General features: G+C 42.0%; 1 protein-coding gene across 2 annotated transcripts; it reads left to right on the top strand.

Moving 5' to 3' along the window:
• The first annotated feature begins 516 nt into the window (after positions 1–516).
• On the top strand, positions 517–14,959 carry rcbtb2 (regulator of chromosome condensation (RCC1) and BTB (POZ) domain containing protein 2). Of its 2 annotated transcripts, none has more exons than XM_031297501.2 (12): positions 517–757; positions 2,322–2,456; positions 3,303–3,453; positions 4,935–5,101; positions 5,198–5,356; positions 6,461–6,568; positions 6,669–6,811; positions 7,776–7,966; positions 8,859–8,985; positions 12,295–12,434; positions 13,136–13,266; positions 13,365–14,959. In XM_031297501.2, the coding sequence occupies exons 2-12, from the start codon at positions 2,331–2,333 to the stop codon at positions 13,485–13,487; spliced, it is 1,566 nt and encodes a 521-aa protein (XP_031153361.1). In that variant the 5' UTR covers positions 517–757; positions 2,322–2,330; the 3' UTR covers positions 13,488–14,959. The 2 variants fall into 2 exon arrangements, with proteins under 2 accessions (XP_031153361.1, XP_031153360.1); XM_031297500.2 differs by having other exon boundaries at positions 518–757; positions 13,381–14,959.
• The last annotated feature ends 457 nt before the right edge of the window (positions 14,960–15,416 follow it).

Below are 15,416 nucleotides of genomic sequence, written 5' to 3' on the forward strand. Positions count from 1 at the left end.
TTTCTGGAGAGATCTGCAGAGCTGGTTACAGACCAGGGAAATTGAGATACCACCTCTGACAAGGAAGAATATAAAGTTTGGTGTTTTTGTTGAAGATAAGAAGGTAGATTTTCTTCTCAACAATTTGGTGCTTTTAGGAAAACATTTTATACATAAATGTAGATATTTTAAGACCAAACCCTCCCTTTTCCATTGGAAGAATGAGTTAAATATTTTGTGTAAGTCACTGAAACGGGTTAATGATTACAAAAAAGCCCTTGAATTGATTTATTTATAACTCTTAACTTAATTTGAGATAGCCTCTTCTATTTATTTTCTCTTATTTTATTTGATTCTTATGTTGATTTGTTATGTATAAGCTCCTAGGTTTTGTTGCTATGCTATGACCCGAGGCAAAAGCTCTATTTTTTAAGTGGATTTGTAAATATGCCTTGTTTGTTTGTATATCTGTATTCTGAATGAATAAAATAAAATAAAAATAACATGAGAAGGTCCCAGCTCCGACTTTCGTGAATGCACCATCTAACTAACGTTACAGGAAGTACGGTGGTGGTGTTGCGATCAAAGCTAACTGGTGTAAACACACAGCAACTGATGTAGCTAAAGCTAGATCCATACCAGACTGCCGAGATGATTCCATCAGCAACTTGATCAGCAGAGGAATATGCTGGCTGACAGCTTCTCCGTGTTTCCGTGTTCAGGGATTAGAAAACGCCACCGCGGAGGAAACACTAACGTTAGCTAGAACAACAGCAAGGTAACTAACGTCAACAGTTCGGAGCGTCAGCGGCTCCCAGCAGCAGCAACACTCCGTAGGCTAATTAGCTTAACAGTTTTCAGTCACTTTTTTTCCTTTGCGTAGTTTATGCGTATCCTCTTTGGCATTTGTTGATTTGAAGACAGCGGCATGTAACGTTACTATAACGTTAGTTGGGGATGGTTAGGAGTCTGAGTTCATGCTAAGTGCAACTTGATGTTATTGCTCACTGGGAGACAACCACTGTAGTTTTAACATATAGCTATGGCATGGCCATTTTAAGAGCGCTTTGACACTTTGAATATTGCTAATTATGAAATGTTGCCCGCCTGATGCTTATAATTCAGCTGAGAATTGCTACGTAATGTCAATTCTATTAAATCCGTTATTAGTCTTTTAACTAGTCTAACATGAGTTTGGATGAAGGCAGCATTTCACAATGAGACAAGGAGGTTTTATGAGCATATATTGATCTTGGAAAAAAAAAAAACAGTCAGGATTATTAATAAGCTCCATTAAATACATGCCAAATCAACCCTTTTCAAATCTATTATGTGGGCATGTGGCAGTATGCTACCCTTAGAACATCATGATGTTACTTCAAAAGAAGAGTGCATCCTTCGTTGGCCATTGTGCTGGATATATTGCATCAGGCTTCGGTTATGGTAGAGCAAAGAAAAATGTCGAGGTGACATTACATGGACTAAACTCCTGTCAGTTAATGGGTTTACCTCAGTCAGCAGTATACATGTTTTAATCTGTCTACAAAACTGGGCGCAGGTCCCACTTGCTATCTGTGCTGGGCACCTTTGAGGCTTGGAAAACCTTTTTTTTTTTACTTAATGCATTGGTGGCAGACTGGATAATACTTAATCTCCAATTTACAGTAGTTACCATTTGGCATATTAATTAAGCAGTCTAGTTTGCCTTGTTTTTTTTGGCAGATTTTGCCATTTGTCACCTTGTGATAACTGCACAACAAAAACAACAACATAAATAGGAATTTGTATGCAATTAGGGCTGCAACTAACGATTGTTTTCATAGTCGATTAATCTGTCGATTATTTTCTCGATTAATCGATTAGTTGTTTGATCTATAAAAATGTCAAAACATGGTGAAAAATGTGGATCAGTGTTTCCCAAAGCCTAAGAGGACGTCCTCAAATGTCTTGTTTTGTCCAAAACTCAAAGATATTCAGTTTACTGTCACAAAGGAGAGAAGAAACTACAAGATATTCACATTTAACAAGCTGGAATCAGAGAAATCTTATTTTTTTAATAAAAAAAATGACTCAAACGATTAATTGATTATCAAAATAGTTGGCGATTAATTTAATAGTTGACAGCTAATCGATTCATCGTTGCACCTCTATATGCAATCAAGATTGTATTCGCTGGAGCAGGAATGGCTTTAACATGACAACTGAACCATATTCCTGTTTGACTTTGACTCTATGAATCTATTCCTTCTTTCAAAGAGCACACAGACAATGTTTTTTTAAAAACAAAATCTCTGGATGACTCTTATTCACATCTGTTCAACTGTTTTCTCCTCATTTCATAGCTGAGTAGCATGCTGGACGTGGGAAAGTGGCCAGTTTTTGCGCTCCTTCCTCCTGAGGAACTCCGGCTTATTCGGCAGGCTTGTGTCTTTGGCAGTGCTGCAAACGAAGCCTTCTATGTCACAGTTAATGATGAGGTAACACTTTGGGTTAAAGCAAGTGTGCTTTAAGCCTCTTGTTTACATGTTGTGTAGGACCTGATGGACTAATCTTTCTTCTTTCTTTGATTATTGTCTGTTTAGAAGTGGATAGAAAAAAAGTTGCAGGCCTCTCGCTCTGTGGTCGATTCAGGGTGCAGGTCCAGGCCCAGGGATAAGCAGATAGAATGAGGCTATCTTTAGTCATACAGGCCTAATACCCGAGCAAGCTCCATTTTTATCCTGAGGAAAGGTGTAGGGCGTGCCGAGTCTTGCCACTCTTGCTTACTCATTTGTTTGTCCCTGTGGCTCCAAACTGTTAATGTCGCGGAGCAGTCAATTGTGGCGTAATAAGAATATTCTTTACAGATTTTAAAGATTACATTTTGGTTGCAGGTGTAGTTCTATTTGGGGTGTGACTAACGCTGAAATGATTAATCCATTAATTAATTATTTAGTCAGTTGACACAAAATTGACTGTCAAAATTTCTGCACTGGGAACTTTGTGACATTTTAGAGACTTTATAGACAATCGATCAAAATCAATAATAAACAGAGAAGCAATGGTGAAAATATTGTTAGTTGCTGGCCATTTGTACATTGAGGGATTCAACTGGGACAGTGGGGAAAAAGATTTATTATAGATTTCATATAGACTGTGAAATGACTTGTCACGCTTTTGACTCTTCCGTTATTTGAAATCATAATTATAAATCCTACTAACAAAGTGTCGATATTATTTAGTTTCCTCCCCAGTACGTCATCTCACCAAATGTTTTGTGTGTCCATATTATCAGTAAACAACAGAATGTAGCATTTATGCATCATTTTTTTCATTCTTTGCAGGTCTTTGCTCTAGGCACCAACTGCAGCGGCTGTTTAGGGCTCGGAGACCTTCAAAGCACTATTGAGCCGCGCCGGATTGATATCTTGTGTGGAAAGAAGATTGTGTCCCTAAGCTATGGAACAGGACCACATGTGGCTATCGCTACTGCAGGTAATCCAGTCCAGAAAAACTTGTATTTGTCCCAGAGGGGACATATCCTCAGGATGCAAAGCAATGCCATTGCGCATGCAAATGTCTAGAATCTAGTTTTATGACCATGCTGTGTCATCGCTGCCCACACACTACAAAAATCGCCTAATTTAAATAAAATTTTAAATAAGAGTCTTAATAACTTGAATTCATACGGGCGTGATGGGAATACACTAAATGTTCTGCGAATGACTATGGCTTTCAGCTAAGGGCAATTGGTCTGTTAAAAGTGACAGGTTTGTATGCTGACATTTAACAGTTTTACCGTGTTTTGGGACAAAAGTGGCCTTGTTGTTATCGTTAACCAGCAGTCGCACAACGTCGCATCAAACAGTGGACAATTATTGGAACCCCTTACTGGTCCAATCGGTGCTTGAATGGCCATAGATCAATTCACATAGATAATGTGATTGTATAAACATAGATTAAAGTGCCCATATTATGAAAAAAACACTTTTTCTGGGATTTGGGGTGTTATGTTGTGTCTCTGGTGCTTCCACACTCATACAAACTTTGAAAAAAATCCATCCATGGTGTTTAGAGTGAGATACGGTTTCTGAATGTGTCCTGCCTTCAGTCTCTGGGTGAGCTGTTCAAAATCGGCACGGCTTGTGACGTCACAAGCCGAAACGAGCAGGCTAACCGCAACCATTAGCTCGTAGTGTTAGCATGCTAATGCTAGCATGCTAACGCTAGCATGCTACCTCGTTCTCAATAGCAAAGCACTGCTACAACACACACAAGTTCACCATAATCCACAAAAGAACTACTTACATGTGCGCCCTCATTTAGAAGTCTCCCAGCTAATCCTGCCTTGTAACTGACCGAAGTTGTAGAAACAGCCTTTCTTTTACTGTCTATGGAGCTAGCTAGCTGACATGATCTACATCTGAGCTACTGCACATGTGCAGTGCAATCAAAGATAGTACAGAAGAAGAAGAAGAAAAGATGTCTCACTCTGTAGCTAAAACAGAGACCAGCTGAAAAGAGGATCCACAGCAGTGAGAGAGAGCGGTGCAGTACAACAAAAATATGGTGTTTTTTGAAAATTAAACCATGTAAACCTATTCTGGTACAACCTTAAAATACAATTATGAACCTGAAAATGAGCATAATATGGCTGCTTTAAACAAAAAGATGCATTTTGTTTACATCCAGTTAGATTTCAAGCTATAGTGTTTTTTTTAAGTGGTATTAACAGAACTTTAACAGCCTCAGGAAACATTACAAACATTATTGATTTACTTGTTGTCAAGTGTCCGTTCATGCATTACCAGACCTGTCAATTAATTTCACAGTGATTGCAGGTGTTTTTTGTTCACATTTGGATCCCATTTGGCCTTTTATCCAGATGTCTTTTACTAAGTCGTTGGCTTCTTATCTATTAATAAAATATTAACCACTGAGACAACATGAATGAAGGTTTGCCTGCTGCTTCATAGATGGAGAGGTGTTTGCTTGGGGCCACAATGGCTACAGCCAGCTAGGCAATGGGACCACCAACCACGGACTGACCCCTGCCCTGGTGTCCACCAACCTCCTGAGCAAGAGAGTGACAGAGGTGGCCTGTGGCTCCCACCACACAATTGCCCTCACAACTGACGGAGAGGTAACCGCTCATCAGTCGGGTCCTTTCGTGAGATTCTCTCTCCTCCATCTGTGTGTTTTCTTTGGACAGTGGACATCTCTCTCTCTCTGTGTTCAGGTGTACGCATGGGGTTACAACAACTCCGGCCAAGTAGGTTCAGGGTCTACCGCCAACCAGCCGACACCGCGCCGCGTCAGCAGCTGCCTGCAGAACAAAGTGGTGGTTAACATAGCCTGTGGTCAGCTCTGCACTATGGCCGTACTAGACAATGGAGAGGTAATGGGTCACATCAATCTGCAGATGTTTAGCATGAAGAAGTGAATCAGTGCTCTCAGGAGTCAACTTCTTGGTCAGTGGGCAGTCCTCTTTTTTTCTTTTTTTTTGAAGGGGTTTGTCTAATGCAAATGTGTATCACACCTCAGTAGAAGATGGCATGGCTAATTATTTTATGTTTTTACCTATTTCTTTTTCTCCTTTATTTTTTTAAATGTATACAGATTTCTTTTTTTTTTTTAGGTGTGGCAATTTGTAAACCCATTTTTACCCTGATTTACTGTCCCCATGTTCATCGCAGGTCACAGTAAATGCTTTTCCTAAAATGGGGACATCTAATAGAGGAGACACACCAGCCCGATAATCGGGCGTCTGGCGAGGTCAGTGACTCAAGTCTGTTCTGTGTGTTCCGTGCCGTCGGCCGTCCGAGGAGCCGTCGGCCTTCATTTGGGCCGACCCGACATGTTCAGTCGGGGACAGGGCAGTCGGGACTCACCCGGAATTGGGGAGCGGATGAGTCGCTCAAAATCTGACGAAAATCTTTTAAACTGACCTTTGTCGATCTGAAATGAAGACAGATTCAGCAACTGCATGGCCTATTTCTCGCTTAAAATGTTTTCAGAAACACGTTTCGGTGAACTATTTTAGTACAATATGAGATCGTATTCTGAACAGGCCACCATGACAGTCTGGCTGTGAATTTCCGGAGAAAAAAGAACCACGTGACGCGTTCGTCCAATCAGCTGCCGGTCTTCATTTTCTGGTAAATAATCAGACTGTTAATGGAAACAATACAGTATTACGTTTCGCGCATGCGCAGAGCATACGCTCAAGTCGGCGTCGCCTCAGTGTGTTCTGAGGCATTTTTTGGACCTCGGGACCCGACTGATCAGTCCCACTGGCTTTTCTGCCGACGGTCGGCCTGTCTGGTTGGTGTGTCAGGGCCCTAAGAATATATACATATGCATGTATGCACTAAAAAAAGTGAGAGAAAATGCTAACGAGCTGCTGATATGTCAGATTTTTCAAATATGCATACAAAAAACCATCCCCCACCACTGCCTTGATATAGTGTGTGCATAGTCTGAATTTGTCCCCTGTGTGTAGATCTATGGTTGGGGCTACAACTGCAATGGACAGCTAGGTTTGGGCAACAATGGAAATCAGCAGACCCCATGCAGGATTGCTGCTCTCCAAGGTGTCAACATCGTCCAGGTAAGAGCCTAGGGAGAGATAAATGTCATAAAGCTCTGTTTTTTGATTATTCATATCCGTTAACGTTCAGCTTAATTACACTCATCCTTCCAATATACAGGTTGCCTGTGGATATGCACATACATTGGCACTTACAGATGAGGGGATGGTTTACGCCTGGGGAGCCAACTCATATGGGCAGTTGGGAACAGGCAATAAGAGTAACCAAGCTCTCCCCACTCTAATTAATACAGACAAGGAGAGGTTAGTACTTCGTTTGAACCCCTTGGCCTCTCTGCCACCACCACAGGTCACTGATGGCCGCATGAAAAGATCCTGAGAGATTTAGGGCCCTATTTTAACGATCTAAGCGCATGGCGTGAAGCGCCTGGCGCAGGTACGTTTAGGGTGTGTCCAAATCCACTTTTGCTAGTTTGACGGCGGAAAAAAGGGTTATACTTAGTGTCTTCATTAATTCATAGGTGTGTTTTGGGCATAACATGCAATAAACCAATCAGAGATCATCTCCCATTCCCTTTAAAAGCCAGGCGCCTTTGGACCTTGGCGCATTGCTATTACGATGACGGATTTGCACCGTAATATTTTTATTTGTAATCTTTTGCATGTGTGTGTGTGCTGCTGCGCGTCCCTGTGTGTGTAACAAGCATAGTGTGCGTGTGCTGTGAACAAGCCTAGGCGCATTTTATTTATTCGCTGTTAAAATAACAATGAAATGCTGCGCTATTGACTTTAGACCAGATTTTTGTTGGTCAACGGCGTGATCACTTCCCGCTGCCTCAAGATAGCAATGCGCCCAGAATGCACCTGAACACACCTCCCTGTAAGACCAGCACGCCCATGGGCGCAAAGACGGGTGCAGGTGCATTTGCTATTTAAACGACGCGGGCGCTGGACGGGAAACTGACAACTGCGTCGGTCTTAAACTAGCAAAGACACTTGCATCGGGCTTTGTGCTGCGCTGCGCCGGGGGCAAGATAGGGCCCTTGGTTGCTAAATGCCTCAAAGGCATTGTTTAATCATCATAGAGTAAAATGAGATTGATTGGTGACTCTGGAGAAGTAGTGCTCATTGTAGAAATATATTTGTCTGATAAAATGCCTTCCTTGCCTCTCTATTGGCCATATTAGACCTATTTCAACTTACAGTCTGCATGAGAAGGCTGTACATTAGAATTACTTTAAGGTTTGAATTCTGTTTCTGTCACTAGGTTGGTTGAGGTGGCTGCATGTCACACCAGCCACACGTCAGCTGCCAAGACCCAGAGCGGGCAGGTTGTGATGTGGGGTCAGTGTCGAGGTCAGGCTGTGGTCAGCCCCCACCTCACCCATTTCGGAAGCACAGACGATGTGTTTGCCTGCTTCGCCACACCAGCAGTCACGTGGCACCTCCTCTCCGTAGGTAAGAGTGTTTAATGAAAAAAAAGAGCCCAAGAGTTTCCTAAACGTCCTCAACTAGAAGTGCACTCTGAGGTTTTTCCCAGTCTGGAAGTCATTTTTTTGATTCCGACAACATGAATGCAGCACAAAAGCCTTATCTCGCAATGTTATGAAAGTGAAAAATGATTTGTGGATTCGCTCCAAAATGTGATGGCTTCTTCCTTGGCTCATGCCCCACGTGCTTCCACCAAGGTTCATGACAATCGGGCAAGTAGTTTTTCCGCTATCCTGCTGACAGACAAAAAAAAAAAATCGAAAACATAACCTTCTTGCTGGAAGCAATAACTAAGGATTTAAAATGTTTCTTAACCTTTTGAAATTTGCCCCATTTACCCTGTTACTCATCAGAGGTAAACATACCACACGGTCACATGTGTGTCATAGGTACAAATTCCTGGAAGTGGTCTAAGGTAAACAGGAAACTCTGTTTCCTGTCCACGTCAAACAGTCATATGATTACCTATTGATCTCATTTCAAACTTTGATCTCAACTCAAATTGAGGAGCATTGTTTACACTCTATTTTGTAAAGTTATTGGCATCCCTCTGAAAAATAAGTTTACAGTCACTAACAAGCCACTGTAGGTTTTCACGTCACCTTTTGGTATCGGCTCGGCTTGCTTGGAACCTCATAGGTCATAGGTCATACTAAAAAAAGTACCTGTTAGCAGGTACCAGGGACTTTTTTTCGTAATGGAAAACCAAAAAAGACGAGTAGAGGCGAGGCGAGGCGAGCAGGTACCATGTAATGGAAAACCGCCAAAATAGTGACTCCAGTTAAATTTGTTGTCATTCATTAATTTTGTCACTTACTCGTTCTTTAAAAACAAACTTACTTTTCTTCTTTTTTGCCAGATGGCGATGACTACCTGACTGTTGCCCAGTCTTTGAAGAAGGAGTTTGACAGCCCAGAGATTTCGGACCTAAAGTTCTTGGTTGATGGGAAGTGTATCCATGTTCACAAAGCCCTGCTGAAAATCAGGTACAGAGAACAAGGATGCTCAAAGCCCAAAGTAATTCAATTTTATTTATGGTATCAAATCATAACAAGAGTTATCTCAAGACACTCCAGAGATAGAGTAGGTCTAGACCGCACTCTATAATATACAAAGACCCAACAATTCCAGTAATTCCCCCAAGAGCAAGCATTTAGTGCGAGGAAAAACTCCCTTTTAGGGAGAAACCTCGGACAGACCCAGGCTCTTGGTAGGTGGTGTCTGACTGTGCCGGATGGGGGTGTGATGAACAGTGGCAATAATAGTCACAGTAAAGATAATGGAACTATGACTAGAAATAGTAGTTGTAGTAGTTCATGGCGTAGCAGGGCACTGCAGGGCGTTAAAGGGTGTAGCAAGGCGTAGCAGGGCATAGCAGGACATAGCAGGGCACTGCAGGACACTGCAGAGCGTAGCAGGACATAGCAGGACATAGCAGGGCATAGCAGGGCACTGCAGGACATAGCAGGGCACTGCAGGGCACTGCAGAGCGTAGCAGGACATAGCAGGGCACTGCAGGACATAGCAGGGCACTGCAGGACATAGCAGGGCACTGCAGAGCGTAGCAGAGTGTAGCAGGGCACTGCAGAGCGTAGCAGGACGTAGCAGGACGTAGCAGAGCACTGCAGTTAAAAAAAAAAAATGTGTAGTCCTATTTTGGTTGTGATGATCATTTCTCACCTTTTCAGTTTTTGCAACTTAATGTATACTTTTTGCATGCTTTGTTAATATTTTATCAGTGCAGTATAGCCTCCTTGAATAAATGGAAGTCTGTAAAAACTAACCAAAGAAACAGAGTTCCCATCCAATGGCATGACATTTTGAGCAGCTGGTGTGAGTCTGGTGAGGTGTACAATGCGTGCAAGCATTATGAACTGTACCTGCTCACACACAATATTTAATTTCGTTTACAATATCTTCTTCTTGTGGTTCCTATGTACACAAAATAAGAACCACAATTATTTTACACACACATGACCTTTGGGTGCACATGATGATCCTAATACAGGAACTGAAACTGTCTCCAGGTTTTCTTCTCTGATGTCGGGCCACTGTGCTCTTTTCTTTTTTGCTCGACTCCACTTTTAAGAGCCGACTTTCTTTTTTCTTTTTTTTTTCTCACCAAGAGCAGCCTGCTTCTCCATCCGGACTTTCAGTTTCGTCACATGAGTCTGTTTTTCACATTTAGAGGTTGTGCTTGGCCATGAGTAATGAAGGTGCTTGGTATACCACACTCAGGGGAACAGAAACACGTGTGTGATTGTTTTATACGATTTCGGTTCGAAAAGGATTAATCGTTCAGCCCCAATGTTAATTATAGAAACAATTTGTTTTTCATACATTTTACATAACTTTTGTTAATTGTGACGCCACCATGGTAGCAAACCCACTCCTATACCTACTGCATGCTGCGTTGCCTGTATATAAACTCCCATCTGTTGGACAGCGTTTCCTCGTCTTTCCTGTTAATGTCACGGGGAAGCTAAGGCAGACCTATTGTTTCCTGCTTTTCTTTTTATAACTGCACTTGGGCACAGAACATCTGCATTCCAGTCCCTCGCTCTTTTGCACTGTCAGTAGGAAGGAGCCAGACTGTCTGCGACGTCAGCCCCTAGTGCACGCGCTCGCACGGATGTGCAACAGATTAAAACGCGTGCTTTGCCAAGATCACGTGCAAATGGCCCATTTTGAGATGCACTTCTCGAATGAAGACGCAGTTGTTTGTTCAACCGTGTCCTCAGAAGAAATGACAGCAAGGCAGTGTTCTGAGCCAGTACAGATTAGCAGGGAGGGGAAATGGTAATCAGTATGTATAATGCAGAGAGCCAGAATAAGGAAAAATACTGTGGGCTATTAGTTGTTGGCCAAGTGCCTCTGCTTTGCCTCGGGGCGTGTATTATGGCATTAAGAGTGAATTTTAAGTTAGATCACAAGAATATATGAATCTTAGTGCTGTCAAACGATTAAAATATTTAATCGCGATTAATCGCATTAATGTCATAATTAATTGCACATTTTTATCTATTCTAAATGTCTCTTGATTTCTTTTTGTCCCATTATTTTGTTCTCATTTTAATGCTCTTATCACCATGGAAAAATGGATCGACTTGATTTTTTTTTAAAACAGCACTGGCATACTGTAGTGTTCAATTTCACACTAACATTCTCACTTGGAGCAAATAATGTAACAGCTTTGACGAGGGGGCGGAGAATTGCCATCAGCTGTCTGCTTGGCCATCAAGTGGTATTTCAGACTGGACGTGCTGCGATGATAGCTCAGTTCACAACGACAAAACACACAGATCACTTTGGTCTTGTCAATGGAACCATTTGGCAACTTTTTAAAAGTAAACTTTCCATTCCGAATCTTATTGGCATCCATTTCGGCGTCTCGCGCTCGCCATCCACTCAAAACGTAACGTTAGCCTACTTCTCTTTGGCCGGCTCGCAAGCCCAAACAAGTGTGTGTGGCGTGGCTGTTGTTTTGTTTCCGGTCTAGCTAGATCTGGTGTGGTGTTGTAGTTTTTCTAACGTTACTAGTTGCTGCAACAGCATGTGAAAAAAAACTACAAAGTTTGCTAGGCCAAAAAGAACGTTAATCTCGCGATAAAAAAATCGACGCCGTTAAAATGGGTTTGCGTTAACGCCGTTAATAACGCGTTTAACTGACCGCACTAATGAATATATTTCATTTTCACTTTGACACAAGTTTACAGTTTCAATTACTGCACATTAAAAAAGACCCATCACTGTTTCTATGTACTTGTTCAGAGTTAGACAACTCTGGAGGGTTCAGATAGCATGGTATGGGAGAGAAAACATGAATCATAAATAGTGAACACTAATGATTGCAAACATGAATAGAAATGAAGAAGTGTACTTGTTTGCATTTTAAAATAGCCTGGCAGTGATCTTTTTTTGCAGGTCTCAGTTCCGTAACTGCTAATCATGTATACTTCCTATTACTTCTGAATAATTTTTAATATGATGCTGTAGCGTTTACGATTTTTGCAGTTCTTTTTAGGAAGCCACTGTTTCCATTGATTTCCATACTGTATTAAAATTGAATTAGTAGGCTCTTGCTTGAGTCGTGTGATTGATAACTATCACTGTACAACAAGTTAATGCAAGCCTTGGTTTAAGTTCTTTGGAAAATAGGTTTTTGAATCACTGCAGCATGATTTGTTAGGTATGCATTCTTAAAAAAAAACAATAGGCAAACACATGCTAAATCACCGGTGTGGTATCTTTTGACATGTCACTGGAGTAGTCAGCACCTTTTCTTCCCTCTCCAGATGTGAGCATTTCCGTGCACTGCTTAATGAAATGGAGGAGGAGACCATAGAAGTCCACCAGTTCTCATACCTGGTGTACCGAGCCTTTCTGGAGTACCTCTACACAGACACCATTAACCTGCCACCAGAGGATGCTATTGGTAAGCCCCAGACATGGACCACCGTCCTTCACACACTGAAAGTCGGTGCAGAAGTCCTGAACATAGGCGCCGATACGCCTAAAATATGGAGCACCCACGTGTGCCAGACTGCCAGTAGGCTACATTCATTTAAAATTAAACATTGCAGTTGGTGCTAAGTGGAGCGTCTGTCATAGTGTGATTGGTTATGTCGCTGTCAGTCCCCTGCTCCATATCCTATCCACCAATCACTGCGTCTCTCGGATGAAAACACCTCTTTAGTGACCCCCCTCCATCCCCCCACTATACAGTGCGTGCATGTGCAGTAGGTAATCAGAGTGAGACTAAAATGGACAGATTTGTTATTAAAAAAGCAAAACCTAATGATGCAAGTGCATCGACATCCACCACCAGTGCAGAGAGATTCTTAATTTCCCACGAAGCTGACCACGGTTACGTGTCTTTTCACTTTTCATCTCCAATCCTATCTGTATCTGTGAGAAGTGGCGCTGTCCTGAGTTGAAAGTCTACTTTACAGCTTTATTATCGAGTTAATAGGCGTGTGTGTTGGTGTTGGCTGCTGTCCATTTCCTAAGGTTCTGAAATGCAAACATTTTTTGACTACTTTTTTTTTTGTGCGCCTGTGAGCACCCACGGAGGAAAACATAAATCGGCGTCTATGCTCCTGAACACACTTACACTGTGCTGTTCTTTGTGCACAGGGTTGCTGGACTTGGCCACGTTTTACCGAGAGACGCGGCTGAAGAGGCTGTGCCAGGAAACAATCAAGAGGGGCATTTCCGAGGAGAACGCCATCACTCTGCTCTCTGCCGCTGTCAAGTATGAGGCGCGGGTAAGCTTATAGCGCCCCTGACACACTGTCAAACACCATAGTGGTGGGGGGCCTTCTCAGTAGCTAGTCAGTTATACTCCTCAGCAATGACCAGACAGCCCTCTTCATTTTTAGGACCTGGAGGAGTTCTGCTTCAAGTTTTGCATCAACCACCTAACAGCCGTCACGCAGACCCAGGCATTTGCAGACATGGACCACGACCTGCTCAAGAACTTCATTAGTAAAGCCAGCCGCTACGGGGCCTTCAAAAACTGACTAGAGCGGGGCCCCGTAGTGACGGACTCAACACGTTGAGGTTTCAGCCCACCGAGGTCCTGAGTGTCGACCCGAGACTAAAGTACACAGCAGGCTGATCAGCACTTCAAAGCCTCGTCGCTGGGGATGTTGCCACTGCAGAGGCAAAGGGTTTAAGGTTTCAGCCTCCAGCTGACGGCTTCTGTGTTACTGCCCTGAACCCAGCCCAAACACACACACACACACACACACACACACACACACACACACACACACACACAAGTTGCTTTTGGGGCGTAAATATCGGGTTACCCCACTCGGTCAGTCACAAGCAGACATCAGAGGCTGAGTAAGAAAGATGCGTTCCTGACAATAGGCTTGGCTAATTAGGCGTCTGACTTGTTTGATCAAGCTGGTTGACAGATGCCTCGCAGTGATAGGATGCCTGGACATGCTGAATGCTAAACATAATTCTTTGCAATAAGTAATTTTTTTTTTTTTTTTTTTTTTTATCACAATGCCCTTTATCAGTTAGTCAAAAGAAATAATCAATAAGTATATTGTACTGTAGCCACGAATTGACCCTTGATTCTCAAACATTCTGGATTGAGAAGTAATATTTAATAAGGGGAGAAACACAAGCTGCTCTTTTTCTTTGTTTTATACTGTAGTGTTTCACCTTCGCTATCCAAACTTAGTTACTTTTTCATGTTTGTATCGACTAACATTTGCACTATTTTGCTGCTGTGACCTAACGCGACACACACACACACACACACACACACACACACACACACAGAGAGACAGTTACTTTTGGCCATCGCCAGCTGACTGATATAAAAAGGTGCAGTCAGTTAGATTCATGAGAGATATGGACATCCTACTGCATGTTTACGTGTGTTCGGATTAACCCTCTCTGTGCAGCAGGAAACGCTGTCTGACTTACACAAGCATACCGATTCCTGTGTAGCCTGTCGGTGATCTTACACTGTAGCTTTAGCCTATTTTACAGTTGTGTTTCATTGCAATTTGGTATGTTTACAAAAGTTGGGTTGTTGGATTTTTTTTTTTTTTAATTGTATATTGGCAGCGTCTTTTTACAAGTATTTCTTTCTATCTCTCCCCTGGTAGCACCTTGTGGTAATGAAATAGTGCTGGCTTGTGTAATTGCCAACTGACTGTTGAATATAGCCTCATATAGTCTCTTTAAATGTAGTTACCAGATATTTCCACATTACATTTCTACATGCGTCTAAATAAAATGTAACAAAATGCTTTTACTTTAACAAGCCAATTATTGGCTATTATTATAATTTTAGGTTTTTTTTTCAACATTTTGATAATTACTAAAATAAAATGCCTGTTTTCTCATTTTGTATGGAAAATGCTGTAGTCTGCTGACAGGCACTAATGGTAACATTTGATAATCTAAAATGTATTAAAATGAGTAACTACAGAATTTGATGTATGTGTTATTGCTGTGATTGGTGGTCTGTCCGTGGTGGAATAATTTACAGCCTTGACATACTACACAATGTTAAATACTGCACTTAATATTCAGACCATACAACATTTGGGCAAATGTACAGCTAGCTACACACACACACACACACACACACACACACACACACACACACACACACACACAAACTGTGTTTTATCAATAGCTGCTCTAAGCCATCAGGGGGCAGTGTGTTGTACTTGAATATTGTTTCCTAATCCTGCATTTCTGTGCTGATTGAGTACCCAAAGTACATGTTTAGGTTTTCACACCTGCCTCACTCTGCTGTCAAATGCAGAATGTTATCGTATGTGCTCTTATCTGCATTATACAGTTGCTCTGACTCAAGGCAATGTGCCACTCTGTCCAGTGAGTGAAATGCAAGCAAATGATTTCTTTTTAATGCTTAATACAC

Source organism: Sander lucioperca, chromosome 5 (assembly GCF_008315115.2).
Source record: "Sander lucioperca isolate FBNREF2018 chromosome 5, SLUC_FBN_1.2, whole genome shotgun sequence".
Taxonomy (NCBI): domain Eukaryota; kingdom Metazoa; phylum Chordata; class Actinopteri; order Perciformes; family Percidae; genus Sander; species Sander lucioperca.

What these genes read in the sequence shown, in the direction of transcription:
- rcbtb2 (XM_031297500.2), top strand. Translation starts at nt 2,331, where the DNA reads ATGCTGGACGTGGGAAAGTGGCCAGTTTTTGCGCTCCTTCCTCCTGAG. An exon ending in TGTGGCTATCGCTACTGCAG is followed by an intron (nt 3,454 to 4,934) that starts GTAATCCAGTCC and finishes GCTGCTTCATAG; the next exon opens with ATGGAGAGGTGTTTGCTTGG. An exon ending in AAAGCCCTGCTGAAAATCAG is followed by an intron (nt 8,986 to 12,294) that starts GTACAGAGAACA and finishes TTCCCTCTCCAG; the next exon opens with ATGTGAGCATTTCCGTGCAC.